Source organism: Scylla paramamosain, chromosome 32 (genome assembly GCF_035594125.1).
Source record: "Scylla paramamosain isolate STU-SP2022 chromosome 32, ASM3559412v1, whole genome shotgun sequence".
Taxonomy (NCBI): domain Eukaryota; kingdom Metazoa; phylum Arthropoda; class Malacostraca; order Decapoda; family Portunidae; genus Scylla; species Scylla paramamosain.
Window position 1 is genome coordinate 11,811,572 of NC_087182.1, and position 18,284 is coordinate 11,829,855.

The 18,284-nt window shown below is 39.1% G+C and overlaps 1 protein-coding gene across 6 annotated transcripts in view; it reads right to left on the bottom strand.

Moving 5' to 3' along the window:
• LOC135089195 (uncharacterized) overlaps positions 1-18,284 on the bottom strand; it is a 90,207-nt gene that overhangs the window by 44,641 nt on the left and 27,282 nt on the right. For all 6 annotated transcript variants that reach the window (XM_063984524.1, XM_063984521.1, XM_063984522.1 and 3 more), the window contains 2 exons: positions 12,345-12,466; positions 665-793 (listed from right to left, as the gene is read on the bottom strand). In XM_063984524.1, the coding sequence (XP_063840594.1) occupies positions 665-793; positions 12,345-12,466 (251 nt within the window). The remainder of the gene's footprint in view (positions 1-664; positions 794-12,344; positions 12,467-18,284) is intronic.

An 18,284-nucleotide genomic window follows, 5' to 3' on the forward strand; every position in this document is an offset into this window, starting at 1 on the left:
GTCCCTAGTGTCTCACATATTCATTCCATATCATAACTGCATATTGCTATATTTAGTGATCATAATATTGTGGACCATGTGGCTTTGTCCAAAGCAATTCTAAATGGGATTCCCATATTTGTGGTTAACCATCGAATATCATGTTGGTGTCCCCATTTGCAAATTTGGGAGATAACCCCTAATATTACTAAGTGTCAGAAAGTGACCCATGCAAGGGGAGATTAGGGCAGTCTTGGATTATTTTTTAACATTATTTTCACTATCATCCTCATCCATAAATTTGTCTATCTACAGGTGTCTCTGTTACCTAACTACCACAAATATCAAAGGACAACTGTATTTATTCAAAAACTCATCAACTGTAATTTTAAAAAATCTGGAGTTCTCAGTCTCTTTGGAACAAATTTGATGAAAATAAACAGTTCTTACATAAACATAAATTAGGCATCCCACATTAAAAGATGCTCCCTTACCAATTTGCCAAAAAGTGGATCTTGAGTAATCAGACTATATAATTATATTCTAGCTGAAGTTGGCAAAACTTCCCATATCTTGTACATTCCTCACACAAAGTATATCATATATTATATAGCTCCCTTTTGGAATTATTCCCCTCTAGAAGATGCAAATACTGCACATGAACCTGAAGGGCCTTGCTACTCACCTGACAGGGTTGCAGCATAAAGAGGCATGACCCGCTTCTGAGTCATTTCGTCAGGCATGAATTCCAAGCTCTGTGACTGGTAGATTTGGGAGATGGTCTGTCCTTGTGAAGTGTCAGTGATCATGATCCCTGAAGAGGAGAGGTCATTTTAGTTGCCACACAACTTTTTAAAATTTACATTTCTTTGCAGCCAAGTATTTTATGTGTGTGTGTGTGTGTGTGTGTGTGTGTGTGTGTGTGTGTGTGTGTGTGTGTGTGTGTGTGTGTGTGTGTGTGTGTGTGTGTGTGTGTGTGTGCGCGCGTGTGTGTGTGTGTGTTTACCAAGTTTACCCAGTTGTATAGTACAAGGCACGAGCCAAATCTCATTTTGTCCCGTCTCCATAACCCTATTTATCCAATTTCTCTTTAAACATGTGTACACTTTTTGCCACAACCACCTCTTCCTTCAAATCATTCCAGATTTCATTAGTTCTATACAGGAAGTTGTATTTCTTGATGTCACTTGAACATCCACTCTTCTTTATTTTCTTCCCATTCCCCCTCTTCTGTCTCTCTCCCCCCTCCATCTGTGGTACCAAGTCATTTGTCTATTCTTTCTAAATTGTTTAATAATTTATATATTGTTATCAGGTCTCCTCTTTCTCTTCTATTTTCAAGTCATTTGTCTATTCTTTCTATATTGTTTAATAATTTATACATTGTTATCAGGTCTCCTCTTTCTCTTCTATCTTATAGTGTTGGTAAACCAATCTCTTCAAGTCTTTCTTCATGGCTTAAGTCTTTCAATTCTGGCACCATCTTTGTCACTATCCTCTGTATTCTTTCCAGTTTCTATATATCTTTTTTCTATGTGGAGCCTAAATTGTTGCTGTGTATTCCAGTTTAGGATGTGTCATGGTTGTTATAATTTTCATCATTTCTTTATCTAAATAGTTAAACTCAACATTAATGTTTCCAGTTTCTATATATCTTTTTTCTATGTGGAGCCCAAATTGTTGCTGTGTATTCCAGTTTAGGATGTGTAATGGTTGTTATAATTTTCTTCATTATTTCTTTATCTAAAAAGTTAAACTCAACATTAATGTTTATTAAGAAGCTGTGTGTAGAGTGGAATATCCCATTTCTGTGTCTTTCAGGTAATAGTGTGTCCTGAATCATTACTCCCTAATCTTTTTCTTCATTACTTTTCATTATTATTTATCCTCCCATTTTGTACTTACATGAAGGGCCCTTTTTATTTTTCCTCTTTCCAACACACGTGATTTTCTGGCATTAAATTCTAGTTCCATGTAAGCATGTTCTCAATATCTTTTTGTAACTCCTTGCAGTCATTTTCATCATTTATTATTTTCACTATTTTTGCATCATCAGCAAAAAGGTTCATATAACTACTTAGATCCTCTGTCATATCATTTACATATATTTGAAACATAACAGGTGCCAACACAGATCCTTGCGGTACCCCACTTGCCACTCTACGCCAACTTGAAATAGTGTCTCTGATTATTGTTCTCATTTCCCTCCCTTGTAAATAATCCTCCATCCATCTCAATGTTGCTCTCTTTAGTCCTCCTCCATTCTCTAGCTTCCACATAAGCCTTTTGTGGGGAACTTTATCAAAAGCCTTTTTTCAGATCTAGGTATACTGCATCAATTCATCCGTCCCTCTCTTGCACTCCATCTATTACTTTCAAATAGAAGCTCTGTAGATTTGTGACACAGGATCTCCCTTTCCTGAATCCAAATTGCTTTTCAGTAATTATCTTTTCATCTTCTAGATATTCCACCCAACTGTCTTTAATTACTATTTCAAAAAGCTTGCTTACAATAATTGTTAATGGATCCATTTAATTTCCTCCTTTGTGTAGTGGCACTATGTTAGCTCTTTTCTATTCCCTGGGTACTTTTCCTTCTCTCAATGAGCTGTTAATTACATTTTTTTTTTTATGTAGGAGGGACACTGGCCAAGGGCAACAAAAATCCAATAAAAAAAAAAAAGCCCGCTGAGATGTCAGTCACAGAAAAGAGTCCAAAGCAGTAGTCAAAAATTGGTGCCTTGAAACCTCCCTCTTAAAGGAATTCAAGTCATAGGAAGATGGAAATACAGAAGCAGGCAGGGAGTTCCAGAGTTTACCAGAGAAAGGTATGAATGACTGAGAATACTGGTTAACTCTTGCATTAGAGAGGTGGACAGAATAGGGGTGAGAAAAAGAAGTCTTGTGTAATGAGGCCATGGGAGGAGGGGAGGCATGCAGTTAGCAAGATCAGGAGAGCAGTTAACATGAAAATAACGGTAGAAGACAGCTAGAGAAGCAACACAGCGGCAATGAGAGAGAGGCTGAAGACAGTCAGTTAGAGGAGAGGAGTTGATGAGAAAAAAAAGCTTTTGATTCCACCCTGTCTAGAAAAGCAGTATGAGTGGAACTCCCAGAAATGTGATGCATACTCCATACATGGATGGATAAGGCCCTTATACAGAGTTAGCACCAGGGGGGATGAGAAAAAAAAATTTAGAAATGGGAGACAGAACTAAGCTAAGGCAAACTTTGCAGAGCTTAGCTGAGTTAGCAGCTAGGGGGTGAGAAAAAATGGCAGAAATGCCTCAGAATGCCTAACTTCATAGAAGCTGTTTTAGCTAGAGATGAGATGTGGTTTCCAGTTCAGATTATAAGTAAAGGACAGACCGAGGATGTTCAGTGTAGAAGAGGGGGACAATTGAGTGTCACTGAAGAAGAGGGGATAGTTGTCTGGAAGGTTGTGTCAGGTTGATAGATGGAGGAATTGAGTTTTTGAGGCATTAAACAATACCAAGTTTGCTCTGCCCCAATCAGAAATTTTAGAGAGATCAGAAGTCAGGCATTCTGTGGCTTCCCTGCGTCAAATGTTTATTTCCTGAAGGGTTGGACATCTATGAAAAGACGTGGAAAAGTGCAGGGTGGTATCATCAGCATAGGAGTGGATAGGACAAGAAGTTTGATTTAGAAGGTCATTGATGAATAATAAGAGAGTGGGTGACAGGACAGAGCCCTGAGGAACACCACTGTTAATGGATTTTGGAGAAGAACATTGACCATCTACCACAGCAGCGATAGAATGGTCAGAAAGGAAACTCGAGATGAAGTTACAGAGAGAAGGATAGAAGCCGTAGGAGGGTAGTTTGGAAATCAAAGCTTTGTGCCAGACTCTATCAAAAGCTTTTGATATGTCCAAGGCAACAGCAAAAGTTTCACCAAAATCTCTAAAAGAGGATGACCAAGACTCAGTAAGGAAAGCCAGATGATCACCAGTAGAGTGGCCTTGACGAAACCCATAATGGCGATCAGATAGAAGGTTGTGAAGTGATAGATGTTTAAGAATCTTCCTGTTGAGGATAGATTCAAAAACTTTAGATAGGCAGGAAATTAAAGCAATAGGACGGTAGTTTGAGGGATTAGAACGGTCACCCTTTTTAGGAACAGGCTGAATGTAGACAAACTTCCAGCAAGAAGGAAAGGTAGATGTTGACAGACAGAGCTGAAAGAGTTTGACTAGGCAAGGTGCAAGCACTAAGGCACAGTTTCGGAGAACAATAGGAGGGACATCATCAGGTCTATAAGCCTTCCAAGGGTTTAGGCCAGCAAGGGCATGGAAAACGTCATTGCAAAGAATTTTAATAGGTAGCATGAAGTAGTCAAAGGGTGGAGGAGAGGGAGGAACAAGCCCAGAATCGTCCAAGGTAGAGTTTTTAGCAAAGGTTTGAGTGAAGAGTTCAGCTTTAGAAATAGATATGATAGCATTGGTGCCATCTGGTTGAAATAAAGGAGGGAAAGAATAAGAAGCAAAGTTATTGGAGATATTTTTGGCTACATGCCAGAAGTCACAAGGGGAGTTAGATCTTGAGAGATTTTGACACTTTCTGTTAATGAAGGAGTTTTTGGCGAGTTGGAGAACAGGCTTGGCATAGTTCCAGGCAGAAATATAAAGTGCTTGAGATTCTGGTGATGGAAGGCTGAAGTACCTTTTGTGGGCCACCTCTCTATCATGTATAGCATGAGAATGAACCGTGTTAAACCAAGGTTTGGAAGGTTTAGGTCAAGAAAAAGAGTGAGGAATGTACATCTCCATGCTAGACACTATCACCTCTGTTATGCACTCAGCACACAAAGGCAGGTCTCTGACACAGAAGCAGTAGTCATTCCAAGGAAAATCAGCAAAATACCTCCTCAGGTCTCCCCAACTAGCAGAGGCAAAACGCCAGAGGCACCTTCGCTTAGGGGGATCCTGAGGAGGGATTGGAGTGATAGGACAAGATACAGATGAGATTGCGATTGGAGGAGCCCAATGGAGAAGAGAGAGTGACAGCATAAGCAGAAAGATCAGAGATCAGGAAAAGGTCAAGAATGTTGGGTGTATCTCCATGACGGTTATGAATATGAGTAGGGTGTTGCACCATTTGCTCTAGATCGTGGAGGATAGCAAAGTTGAAGGCTAGTTCACCAGGATGGTCAGTGAAGGGAGAGGAAAGCCAAAGCTGGTGGTGAACACTGAAGTCTCCAAGAATGGAGATCTCTGCAAAAGGGAAGAGAGTCAGAATGTGCTCCACTTTGGAAGTTAAGTAGTTAAAGAATTTCTTATAATAAGAGGAGTTAGGTGAGAGGTATACAGCACAGATAAATTTAGCTTGAGAGTGACTCTGTAGTTGTAGCCAGATGGTGGAAAACTCGGAAGATTCAAGAGCGTGGGCACGAGGGCAGGTTATGTCGTTGCACACATAAATGCAACATCCAGCTTTGGATAAAAAATGAGGATAGAGAAAGTAGGAGGGAACAGAAAAGGGACTACTGTCAGTTGACTCACGCACCTGAGTTTCAGTGAGGAAAAGAAGATGAGGTTTAGAAGATGAGAGGTGGTGTTCTACAGATTGAAAATTAGATCTTAGACCACAAATGTTGCAGAAGTTAATGAAGAAAAAGTTGACGGGTGTGTAAAGACACTTAGGGTTGTCGTCAGAAGGGAAGTCCAACCATGGGACATTTGTAGTTCCCTCCCCAGATGGGGATTCCGAGGCTGGTGTAGGATTCACCATGATAATTTTGAAATTTTGAGTGAAGGGTGTGTGTTATTAGGTGCTTGTAGTTTTGTGTGGAGGAAGAGAGTTGTCTCTAGAGGGCAGGCTGTAACTGCTCCCTTGTGTTGTGAGACACAAAGGGAAACGTTAAGTGAGGTCACAGCTGGGTTTAATGACAATTTCACACCACCCTCTGATCCAGTGCTTTAGACCTCACTAGGAGTAATTATCGTTTTGGCAGGTGCCTTCTGCCTCCTCCCATATGGGTTCCTCCATTTGTTCTCTGAATTCTTTTAATATCCATCCATTTATTTGATCTGGTCCCATAGCTTTTCTAACATCAAGCTCTTCCAGCAGTTTCTTGATTTCTTATCTCTTTACTTATATCTCCTATATTCCCTCATTCTGTGATGCCACTTTGTGCCACAAATTCAGTTTCCTTCATAAACACAGATTGAAAACTCTCATTCATTAGTTCACTCATCTCCTCAGCAGTTTCATAAATTCTTCCTTCCCTTTTAAACTTGTTTATGCCATCCTTATGTTTCATTTTCCCATTTACATATCTGTAGAAGAGTTTGTGTTCTTCCTTACATTTTCTTACTATGTCACTTTCAAAGTTTCTTTCGTCTTCTCTTCTTATTTTTCTATATTCATTCTTTGCCTTTCTGTATTCTTCTCCAGCATTTCTGTTCAGTCGTCCCATAATTTTCTTCCTTTTTTTCTTTTTATTTCTACACATCTGACATTATATCATTCATATTTCCTGATTTTCACTTTATAACTTGTTGCATCCCCCCTTCTCTATACTTGCTCAAAAATATCTCATATTTTCTAGCACTACTTTTCCTTTAAATAGCTCTTTTCAGTTAATTTTTCCATAAAATTGATTAGGTTCTGCAAAGTTTGCCTTAGCATAGTTGTCTCCCATTTCTGTATTGTTCTTTCCTGTGCAGCACTTTTCCTCCTGTGGTACTATTTCTATTATCACACGAATGCTTCTTCCCATTGGACTCAATGTATACTTAGTCTACTTTCTGGGATTGTTGTAAACACTAAAATCCAACTATAATGGTTCTTCCCCTCTGCATCTCGTAAGCTTGTTCTCCCATTATCTCACTGTATTCACCATCATGGTTTGCATAAGTTCTTCGCTCCAGGACCCAACATTTTCTTTCACTTCCATCTCCTCCCAGTTAATTCCTTTAGTGTACTAAGAGCACTTTGTTACTTTTCCTTATCATTTTCTCTATACTATTTTTTGTTTCAAGGAATCTAGTTGTATACTTTTAAATCTAGTGGTCTCCCATGCATTAGTTTTTGGTGGTATGCATGTCACAATTATTTTCCTTTTTCACTTCCTTTGATCCTAATCACAACATTTAATGTTTCTGCCATTCCATCACCATATTCCACTTCCTCAACAACATCCTCTTTTACCAATATCATCACTCCTCCTCCTCCTTTTCCTTTTCTGTCTCTTCTCCATGTGCTATATCCTTCCTTTGCAAATCCTAACTTTATTTCCTCTTTTAGTTTGGTTTCTGTTAAACATGCCACAACTGGTTTATTGTTCTTTAAGTAGTCTTTAAATTCCAATAGGCTCAACACCAAACCACCTACATTAATATAAATAATCTCTAAATTTCTGCTTGGTGATTTTGCATGGCATCTTTGTGTCACCATTTCCTCACTTTCATGTCCACAACTTTCCCAATGAATCTTCTTGCTTGTTTCTGTGTTCTCTCCCCATTTTTTGACCGGGCCTCTACTCTCAATTAGAGACGTCGCAGTGAGGCTGGTAGATACCTATCAGCGCCAGCATTTTTAATTGTCTCCGATTTCCTGGGGCAAAGGGGTGTCTTAGCTAAATTTGAAATCGATGTGCAGGAAAAGTACAGCATGAATTGCTGCACAAGTGTATCTAAAATAAAAAAAACATAACCCTTAATATTAATATTCATACTTACTGGTGTATGATAAGGCTTTGTTAATTGAATTATAAGATAAAACTAAAAATAGGTAATGATTTTTTTTTAAGTAAGTATGAACAGTAAAAATAAAAGGATGTTGATTTCGGCTTGTGCATTTTATCTGGGAATGTTGAAAAATATCAGATATCACTGACACGTCCTGTATATGAAAGTAATCAGTGAAATAAAAAAAGAACAGCACCGCTGGCGGACGTACGACGTACTTATCTTGATCATGATTCTTCAGTTAAAGAAAGCGCCGCGCGCCGTTAGGAAGGAGTGTAAAGTGTAAACAATAGCCTCTCAGTTCTGCCGATACAAAGGCCTTTACTTTGCTTTACTATATCCAGAATAGGGTATAGCTCGTTCTTTCGGGAATTTTCTTAATTCCGCTGTAGTCCATGATTGTGGCGGTGATGTATCCATTGTGCAGGGTAGTCCAGTAAGCGTGGTCCTGTGTTTTGGTTTGCTTGCTGCCCAAGTACCCGAGGATAGTGATCGTACCGCAAAAATAAAGTCTCTGATACAAAATTATATTTTCTTTACATTAAATGGATTTGCCTGTTGTTTAGTACATGAAAATGCAAGTATATATTAGTATACTTCCATTGAGGTCAATAGAAAATTACAGATTGCCTGCCTTGATACACTTATAGGCTCTTTTAAGAATATCATCTGAAATTATGAATAGAGGCTCAAACAATGTCATGTGCTGTCAGTTATCACGAAATTAATTGACTTAAAATTTCAGTTTACTTCCCTCTTCTTCGTTCATGTCTCTTTTCATCCATATTTCCTTCATTCCTTCTACTTTTGCCAACTGAGGTAGATCTTTGGAACTGCTGTGGATACATCTATCAGATGGGTGGTGTGTGTGTGTGTGTGTGTGTGTGTGTGTGTGTGTGTGTGTGTGTGCACGCATTTTTATTTTATCACTGTCTATGCCTTCTCTTCTTGGAAATAACAATGACACACTGCAAATGCCTGCCTCACACAAAGGCTGTTAAGCAGGCACTAGTGGACTGTAACTAAGTGAGCCATATCAAACTTGTACTTGATGTGAGGGTACAGGACAAGTACAACACAAAGTTAATAAACATTTAGTGAAATAGTGAAGTTTCATAAGATATCAGTTTTTCATTTGAAGTAGGCCAATCACAAAAAAGCAGGACAAATAAAGAAAAAGCAGAACATCTTAGTACAGGAGTGACAGATATTAAAAAAGCATGACTGTCCCACCTAAAAGTGGGACTCTGGTCTCTCATCACCTTATGCTAACATCATTACCACTGTTTATTGTTTGTTGTCCTATTGGCTGAGTTTAAAATATATATTGAATATAGTGTAGTCAATAATGTTTATTTAAGTTCTTTTTCTGCAATGCACTTACCATTATGAATTTGTAAGTAAATTTGTAAGTAAAGAAAATTTTGTAATTTTGTAACTGCAATAAAACATTAGTAAAAATAAATGTTTGACTACAGCAGATTACAATTATTGGATTTATCACTGATTTGCTTCTGGTTGAGCAAAAAATACAATGTCTACAGCATCTACTGAACAAACCAACATTCCCAGCAGATAGAGTAGCCAAGACTAGGCATGCATACATGCACTCACACTCATATCAACAAGCATTCCATCACATTTTATGGAAACTAGTGAAGACATGCTTCATTCTTGAATTATAATCTCTATCCTATAAATTACTTTTCATTACAATGAGCAACTATAATGAACATGTTTGTGTATTAAGTAAATTAATAACATACTGAGAGGCAGAGGCAGTATTGTAACCAATGAGATTTATCTAGGATGTTCTACTAGTGTACATAAAACCAGAGATTATTACTGGGGAAACAGTAGCTATCTTACCAAGAAAGGACAGACTAGCTAAACACAACAAGTCATGAGCTTCGCTCGAAGCATTCGGTGGTAGGAGGGAGAGGAAAAGAAGTGGTTTCTGGGAGTAACAGGGATCTGAAGGGGGTGTGGGGATGCCCCTGTCCCACTCCACACCTCACCCTCCTACCACTGAATGCTTTGATTAAGGCTCACTACTTGTAGTATTTTGAAGATACAACCTAGTCAGCCTTGACAACACAGGATGGACCATGCAGAAGTGTGCATAGCTGTACCATGATATGAGTAATAAGATATTAGTGCCTCCTCAGAATTTCTGTATCCTATAATGTTAATCATGTGAAGTTAGTTAATGCTTAAAAATTTCAAAATTACCTATTCCATCTATCTCAGCAAGAGAAACCTCACCTCCCCCTATCTGGACATTCCCTTGTCCAAGTGTCTGGCCTATACTAACACTGTTCTTCTGGTATCAACCCTGAGTGTCTTGACACCCCCAACAACTTTTTCTTCATTAACTCCTGCAACATTTGCAGTCTTAGATCTAATTTTCAATCTGTAGAACACCACCTCTCCTCTACTAAGCCTCATCTTTTCCTCACTGAAACACAGGTGTCTGAGACAACTGACAGTAGCCCCTTTTCTGTTCCCTCCTAGTTTCTCTATCCTCATTTTCAATTCAAAGTTGGATGTTGCAATAACTTAACCTGCTCTTGTGCCCAGGCTAGATGTTTTCCATGCCCTCACTGATCTAAACCCTTGGAAGACTTATGGACCTGATGGGGTCCCTCCTATTGTTCTCCAAAACTGCACCTCTGTGCTTGCACCTTGCCTAGTCAAACTCTTTTAACTCTATCAACATCTACCTTTCCTTCTTGCTGGAAGTTTGCCTATATTCAGCCTGTTCCTAAAAAGAGTGACCATTCTAATCCCTCAAACTACCATCCTATTGCTTTAATTTCCAGCCTATCTAAATTTTTGAATATCTCCTCAAAAAGAAGATTCTTAAACATCTATCACTTCACAACTTTCTATCTGACTGCCAGTATGGATTCCATCAAGGACAATGTACTGGTGATTTTCTGGCTTTTCTTACCGAGTCTTGGTCATTCTCTTTTAGAGATTTTGGTGAAACTTTTGATGTTGCCTTAGACATATCAAAAGCTTTTGATAGAGTTAGGAACAAAGCTTTAATTTGCAAACTACCCTCCTATGGCTTCTATCCTTCTCTTTGTAACTTCATCTCAATTTTCTTTTCTGACTGTTCTATTGCTGCTATGGTATATGGGCACTATTCTTCTACTAAATCTATTAACAGAGGTGTTTCTCAGGGTTCTGTCCTGTCACCCACTTTCTTTCTATTATTCACCAATGATCTTTTAAACCAAACTTCTTGTCCTATCCACTCCTATGCTGATGATACCACCCTGCACTTTTCAACATCTTTTCATAGACATCCAATCCTTCAGGAAGTAAACAGTTCACATTTGACTTCTGATCTCTTTAAAATTTCTGATTGGGGCAGAGCAAACTTATTGTTCAGTGCCTCAAAATCTCAATTCCTCCATCTATCAATTCAACACAACCATCTAGACAACTATCCACACTTCTTCAATGACACTACACTGAACACCCTTGGTCTGTCCTTTACTTATAATCTAAACTGGAAACTTCACATCTCATCTCTAGCTAAAACAGCTTCAATGACGTTAGGTATTCTGGGATATCCCCGCCAGTTCTTCTCACCCTTCCAGCTGCTAACTCTGTACAGGGGCCTGATCTGTCCATGCATGGGGATATGCTTCACATGTCTGGGGGGAAGGGGTTGAGGTTTCTATTCATACTATTCTTCTAAACAGGGTGGAATCAAAAGCTTTTCATTTTATCAACTGCTCTCCTCTAACTGACTGTCTTCAGCCTCTTCCTCATCGCCACAATGTTGCATCTCTTGCTGTCTTCTACCACTACTCTCATGCCAAATGCTCTTCTGATCTTGCTAACTGCATGCCTCCCATCCTCCTGTGGCCTTATTGTACAAGACTTCTTTCTCTCACCCCTATTCTGTCCACCTCTCTAGTGCAAGAGTTAACCAGTATTCTCAATTATTCATTCCTTTCTCTGGTAAACTCTGGAACTCCCTGCCTGCTTCTGTATTTCCATTTACATACAACATGAACCACTTCAAGACACTTATCCTTCAATTTTTGACTACCACTTTGGACCTTATTCAGGGACCAGCATCTAAGCAGGCCTTTTTTTTTTTTTTTTGGTGGGGGGGAATTTTCTTGTTCTTGGCCAGTGTCCCTCCTACATAAAAAAAAAAAAAAAACTTTGATCTTCTTTCCTTTCCTATTAGCACCTTCAAATTTGCTCACATAGACATTACAAACTTTTTGTTGTTCTTCCTTTCAACATGTCCATATCCTCTCAGTGTATTCCTTTTCACTCATTCCAGCACTTCACAAATGACATCACTTACACAGACACTTATACCTCATCTCTCATACACACTTTCATTGCTCTCACCCTCCACATCTTGTCACTACACACACCCCTCTCAGATAGATCCTTTCCAAAGCACACTCACTGAGTGTTGTGCATCACTCCGCATCCAGATCTTTGGTCTTTATGTCAGTAAACAGTCATCATTATTCTTAATGGTTTGTAAAAGAAAGTCCCCATCCAGGTTGATGAACTAGATGTATGTATGAGGTAAGACAGACACTGGAAACAAACATTGCACCCATGCAAATTAAAATGTGCTCCTCAATTTCATTTTGCCTGCTGCTTTGTTCACCTGCAAGAAGGGTTCCTGCTGCTACTGGTCCTGCAGGAGTCCATATAACACCGTTCTCAATGGGGTGATTGGCAGGCAAGACGTTGAGTGGGAGGCCATAACGATTCTGTGCTCCAACATCTCTGCAAGAAGTGATCATAATTAAAGCACATAATATAATCCAGGTTTACCCTGAAAAGGAACACGGTTTCTTAGTGTCCCCCCCATGTTCCATTTGCTTTTTAAACATTGTCCTTATTCTTAGTCATAAGTTAGTATAAGGCTTATTTACTCATTTTATATCATGTAGTATTATTCCTTTCATAACTTTAGTTCTTTATATGTATGTATACATAAGGGAAGAGGTGTATTTGAGGTGGAATGTGTTGAATGAGGGGAGCCTGAGTGGGCAACATCGCATTCTGGAGAGGGGAAGGTAGAACGCCAGAGGCCTTAAGGGAGAACAGAGGTGGTGGCATTTCTCACAGAAATTTGGGTGTGGAGTGGTGATTGAGTATGTGGAGGTATTGGCTATGTGGCAGTATAACCTCAATATCCAGGATCAGGTTGATGAGTCTTTTGTGATACCAAAAGCTCTTGTCCGCTGAATTTAGTTGATGAATTCTGTCAGTGACATTGGCTTGAGGGGAGTGTATGGGTAGAGCCATTTTGTGGAGACTGGTAGTGTCTTTGGAGACTGGGGAGGTGTTCTTAAAGGCCGGCATTGTGGTGAATTGATGATTTTTGGGGATGGTGTTATGGTGTTATAGGTGATCTTTTTTTTTTTATGTAGGAAGGACAATGGCCAAGGGCAACAAAAATCTAATCAAAAAATGCCCACTGAAATGCCAGTCCCATAAAAGGGTCAAAGCAGTGGTCAAAAATTGATGAATAAGTGTCTTGAAACCTCCCTCTTGAAGGAATTCAAGTCATAGGAAGGTGGAAATACAGAAGCAGGCAGGGAGTTCCAGAGTTTACCAGAGAAAGGGATGAATGATTGAGAATACTGGTTAACTCTTGCGTTAGGGAGATGGACAGAATAGGGGTGAGAGAAAGAAGAAAGTCTTGTGCAGCGAGGCCGTGGGAGGAGGGGAGGCATGCAATTAGCAAGATCAGAAGAGCAGTTAGCATGAAAATAGCAGTAGAAGACAGCTAGATATGCAACATTGCGGCAGTGAGAGAGAGGCTGAAGACAGTCAGTTAGAGGAGAAGAGTTGATGAGACGAAAAGCTTTTGATTCCACCCTGTCTAGAAGAGCAGTATGAGTGGAACCCCCCCAGACATGTGAAGCATACTCCATACATGGACGGATAAGGCCCTTGTACAGAGTTAGCAGCTTGGGGGGTGAGAAAAACTGGCGGAGACGTCTCAGAACGCCTAACTTCATAGAAGCTGTTTTAGAGATGAGATGTGTAGTTTCCAGTTCAGATTATAAGTAAAGGACAGACCGAGGGTGTTCAGTATAGAAGAGGGGGACAGTTGAGTGTCATTGAAGAAGAGGGGATAGTTGTCTGGAAGGTTGTGTCAAGTTGATAGATGGAGTCGATAGATGGATCTATGGTGCTGGTGTTGATGCCCTGTGAGGTTTGAGGAGGTAAAATATGGGAATTATTATTTGGGGACACAGTGACGATGTATGGGGAAATTCCCGCAGCTGGGGAAAATATTTCAGCGGTCTATGAAGGTGTAACGGGTTTTAGTGCTGTGTGAAGTGACGGGAATGTCATGTATTAATATGTACTACCTCAATTTGTTTGTGAGTTATCATTAATATCAATATATCTTGTAATTATATAGAATAATTGTGTTTTCTACCCCCAACATCGATCTGGTATTGAGGTGATTTCTGGTGTGCTGTGCCAAGGTAAGGGTTATGTGACAGGGTTTAATAACAGGCGATTTTGGATAGGTTAGGTAGGTACTCAAAGCCTTTAAAAATCCAGACCTTTAAAACTTTCTGGGATCAGTGTAACGTCCACTTTCTTGGAAAGATAACCGGAATCGTGACATTAATAATCCTTAATTTGCAGTGATATAACTACTGCACAATAATTGTAATTCAGATGTGCATTTAAATGCAGAAAATACATACTGCAATTTGCTTTTTACTACTGTGTATACATCAAGAATTTCAAGAAATAATTTCAAGAAATCATCTTCACTTTTACAATATATAGATAGAAATTTCACTTGTGGAATACATATGTATACTGTACAAATAAAGGTTGATAATCCTTTACCTGGAATTCTATAATCTGGAAGTTTGCTAGTGATGACATGAACTTTTCCATTATTTTCCCATTCAATCTTATCTCACAATGCTTCTCTCATACAACCATTGGTCTATGTATACAAAATTCTAAGTTTAGTTACATCACAATTTTATTTCTCAATCACCATCTTCAAGAAATTAGTCATTCTATAAATACTCCTTACAAAAAACTTTTCCAAATGATTACCTATTGTCTTGCAGACAAATCTATTCAGTTATAATATTTATTAGTGATTCTTGGGCAAACTTACCCTATCATTAACTGACAGATCAACATTTTGTCTATAACAGCTTTTAGTATTTTTCTAAGTGATACTATAATCTGTGTTTAGTAATATATAACCTCAGTATGGAACCTCTACTTAGTATGAACCTGAATTCCTAAATTTTTGCTGGAATTAGTAAATGGTATAGGATGCCAATATAACAGTGATTGTATGGTTTAGGTAAGGTTAAACCTCTACCAAATCTAAGTGTAACACACTTATATGGACACAAGAAAAGACCCTATGACTTTGCAACTCTCCATTCAGAACATCAATATAAAAAAAAAAAGAACGATGTTGGAAAATAATAAGGAGTTAGAAGTTTGAACTTTCATATAAATTAGAAAACAACAGGCCCCAGGACTGAACCTTGAGGAACTATGCTCAATACCCTTCTGCATGTAACTGACTAACCATCTACCACTACATTTTCCTTCCAATTAGAAAGTTGTGAATCCAAGAGAGAATGTAACCAGAAATCCCTAAATAGCTTACCTTAGTAACCAATTATAGAGTGACAAAATGTATTAAGGGCCTTTGAGAAACCAAGCAAAATAAGATCTATAGTACTGCCTTTACATATATTTTTTTTGGTTTTATGTCTGGTATCTCTAGTTTATCAGGAATAGGACAGTGTCTTCTAACATAAGACTTTGGATTTGGCATTTGGGAACTGTTACCCTGAGTGAACTCTTCCTACTCTTGGACCATGGCCAGGATTCAAACCTCAGTACCTGAGGACCCTTCAGACCCCATAGACAGTCCCACTGTACCATGACAGCCCTGTGTATCAATACACAGTGTAATTCCATCAAGGGTTAACAGTAAGTTATTTTTAACACTCCTTCCTGCTCTAAAGCCAAACTGAGAATCGGCCAGGATCAGATTCTCTTCTAGAAATTGATTGGGTTGTTCCATAATAATTCTTTCAACATTTTACAACACAAATGTAAATCTAATGGATCTCTATATTGTATGAAACCACACTAATAGGTACTGAGACATCTATATTTAAATGGTCTTAAAGAAGGATGGTATATTTCTAACCGTCTAAACTGATATATCAAAAACATACAAGTCATAAGATAGTACAAATCTCCATAATATTCAAATACATATGTGCTTTGGTAGCTTTGCATAATAATAGTGCATACATGTATCCCATTGAATTTTATAAAATAGTGGCATCTATATTATACCCACAAGTAACAGAACTATGAGGACCAAAGCACTTGACTGGTTTTGTACTGGATCAGGCGTGCTGTGAACTTTACAATGACCCAGCAGTGATCTCATGGAACATTTCCCTCTGTGTCTCACAACACAAGGGGGCAATCACAGACTGCCCTCTTAAAAACAACTCCCTTCTTTCACAAACCTCTATATACACCTAATACACACACACTCTTCACTCAAAATTAAAAAGTTTATTATGGCAAGTCCTGCATCAGCCTCAGAGTCCCCATCTGGGGAGAGGGTCTACAAATGTTCCCAGGTCAGACCGCTCTTCTTCTGTTATCAACCGTAGGTGTCTTTACACCCCTCCCCTCAACTCTTTCTTCATTAACTTCTGCAACATTTGCAGACTTTCTTGTCTGTAGAACACCACCTCTCCTTTACTAAACCTCATCTTTTCCTCATTGAAACACAGGTGTCTAAGCAACTGACAGCAGCCCCTTCTTTGTTCCCTCTTATTTTCTCTGATAGCAGGCCCTTCTCTGTTCCCTCTTACTTCCTCTATCCACATTTTCAGTCCAAAGCTCCATGTTATGTCTGTGTGAAATGACCAAACTTGCTCTCATGTCCACGTTCTTGACTCTTCTGAATTTTCTACAATCTGGCTATGATTAAAGAGTCACTCTCAAACTAAATTTATCTGTGCTGTATACCTCTCCCCTAACTCCTCTGACTATAAAAATTCTTTGACTATTTAATTTCCAAAGTGTAGCACATCCTGAGTCTCTTCCCTTAAGTAAAGATCTCCATTCTTGGAGACTTCAAATGTCCACCACCAGCTTTAATTCACTGACTAACCTAGTGAACTAGACTAACTTTGCTATCCTCCATGACCTAGAGCAAGAAGTGCAACACCCTAAATGTATTCCTGACTGTCTTGGAGATACTCCCAACATTCTTGACCTCCTCTTAACCTCTAATCCTTCTACTTAAGCTGTCACTCTGTCTTGTCTGATCACAACCTTCTGTCTGTATCTTGTCCCATCATTCCAATCCCTCCTCAGGATCCCCCAAAGCAGAGGTGCCTCTAATAATACCTGAGGAGGTATTATCCTGATTTTCCCGGGAATGACTACTGCTTCCTGCCAAAGACCAGTCTCTGCACTAAGTGCATAACGGAGGTGATAAGGTCTGGCAAGGGATGTACATCCCTCACTCTTTCTCTTGCCCTAAACTTTCCAAACCTTGGTTTAACTCAGCCTGTTCTTGTGCTATAAATGATAGAGAGGTGGCCCACAAGAGGTACTTGAGAGCCTTCCATCACCTGAATCTCATGCACTTAATATTTCTGCCCAGAATCATGCCAAGTCTGTTCTCCAATTACCCAAAAACTCCTTCATTAATAGAGTGTCAAAATCTTTCAAGATCTAACTCATGTAGTGACTTCTGGCACATAGCCAAAAACAATTCGAGTAACTTTACTTCATCTTACCTTCCTTTATTTCAACCTGATGCCATTTCATCTATCTCTAAAGCTGAACTCTTCACAAAAACCTTTGCTGAAAACTCTACCTTGAATGATTCAGGCTTTGTTCCTCTCTCTCCACCACTCTCCAACTATTTCATGCTATCCATTAAGATCCTTTGCAGTGATGTTTTCCATGCCCTCACTGGCCTTAAATTTAAACCCTCAGAAGGCTTTGGGGTCCCTCCTTTTGTTCCCCAAAACTGTGCCTCTGTGCTTGCACCTTGCCTAGTCAAACTCTTCCAACTCTGTTTATAAACATTTACCTTTCCTTCTTGATAGAAGTTTGCCTACATTCAGGCTGTTTCTAAAAAGAGTGACCACTGTAATCCCTCAAACTACCATCCTATTGCTTTAATTTCCTGCCTCTCTAAAGTTTCTCAGTCTATCTTCAACAGGAAAATTCTTAAATATCTATCACTTTATAACCTTATATCTGATCTCCAGTATGGGTATCATTGAGGCTGCTCTACTGGTGATCTTGTGGCTTTCCTTACCTAGTCTTGGTCATCCACTTTTAGGGCTTTTGGTTGAAAACTCTCGCTGTTTCCTTAGATATATCAAAAGCTTTTGATAGAGTCTGCCACAAAGCTTTGCTTTGATGTCCAAACTGCCCTCCCCCAGCTTCTAACCTTCTCTCTGTAACTTCATTTCAAGTTTCCTTTCTGGCCATTCTATTGCTGCTGTGGTAGACAGCCACTGTTCTTCTTCTAAGTCTATTG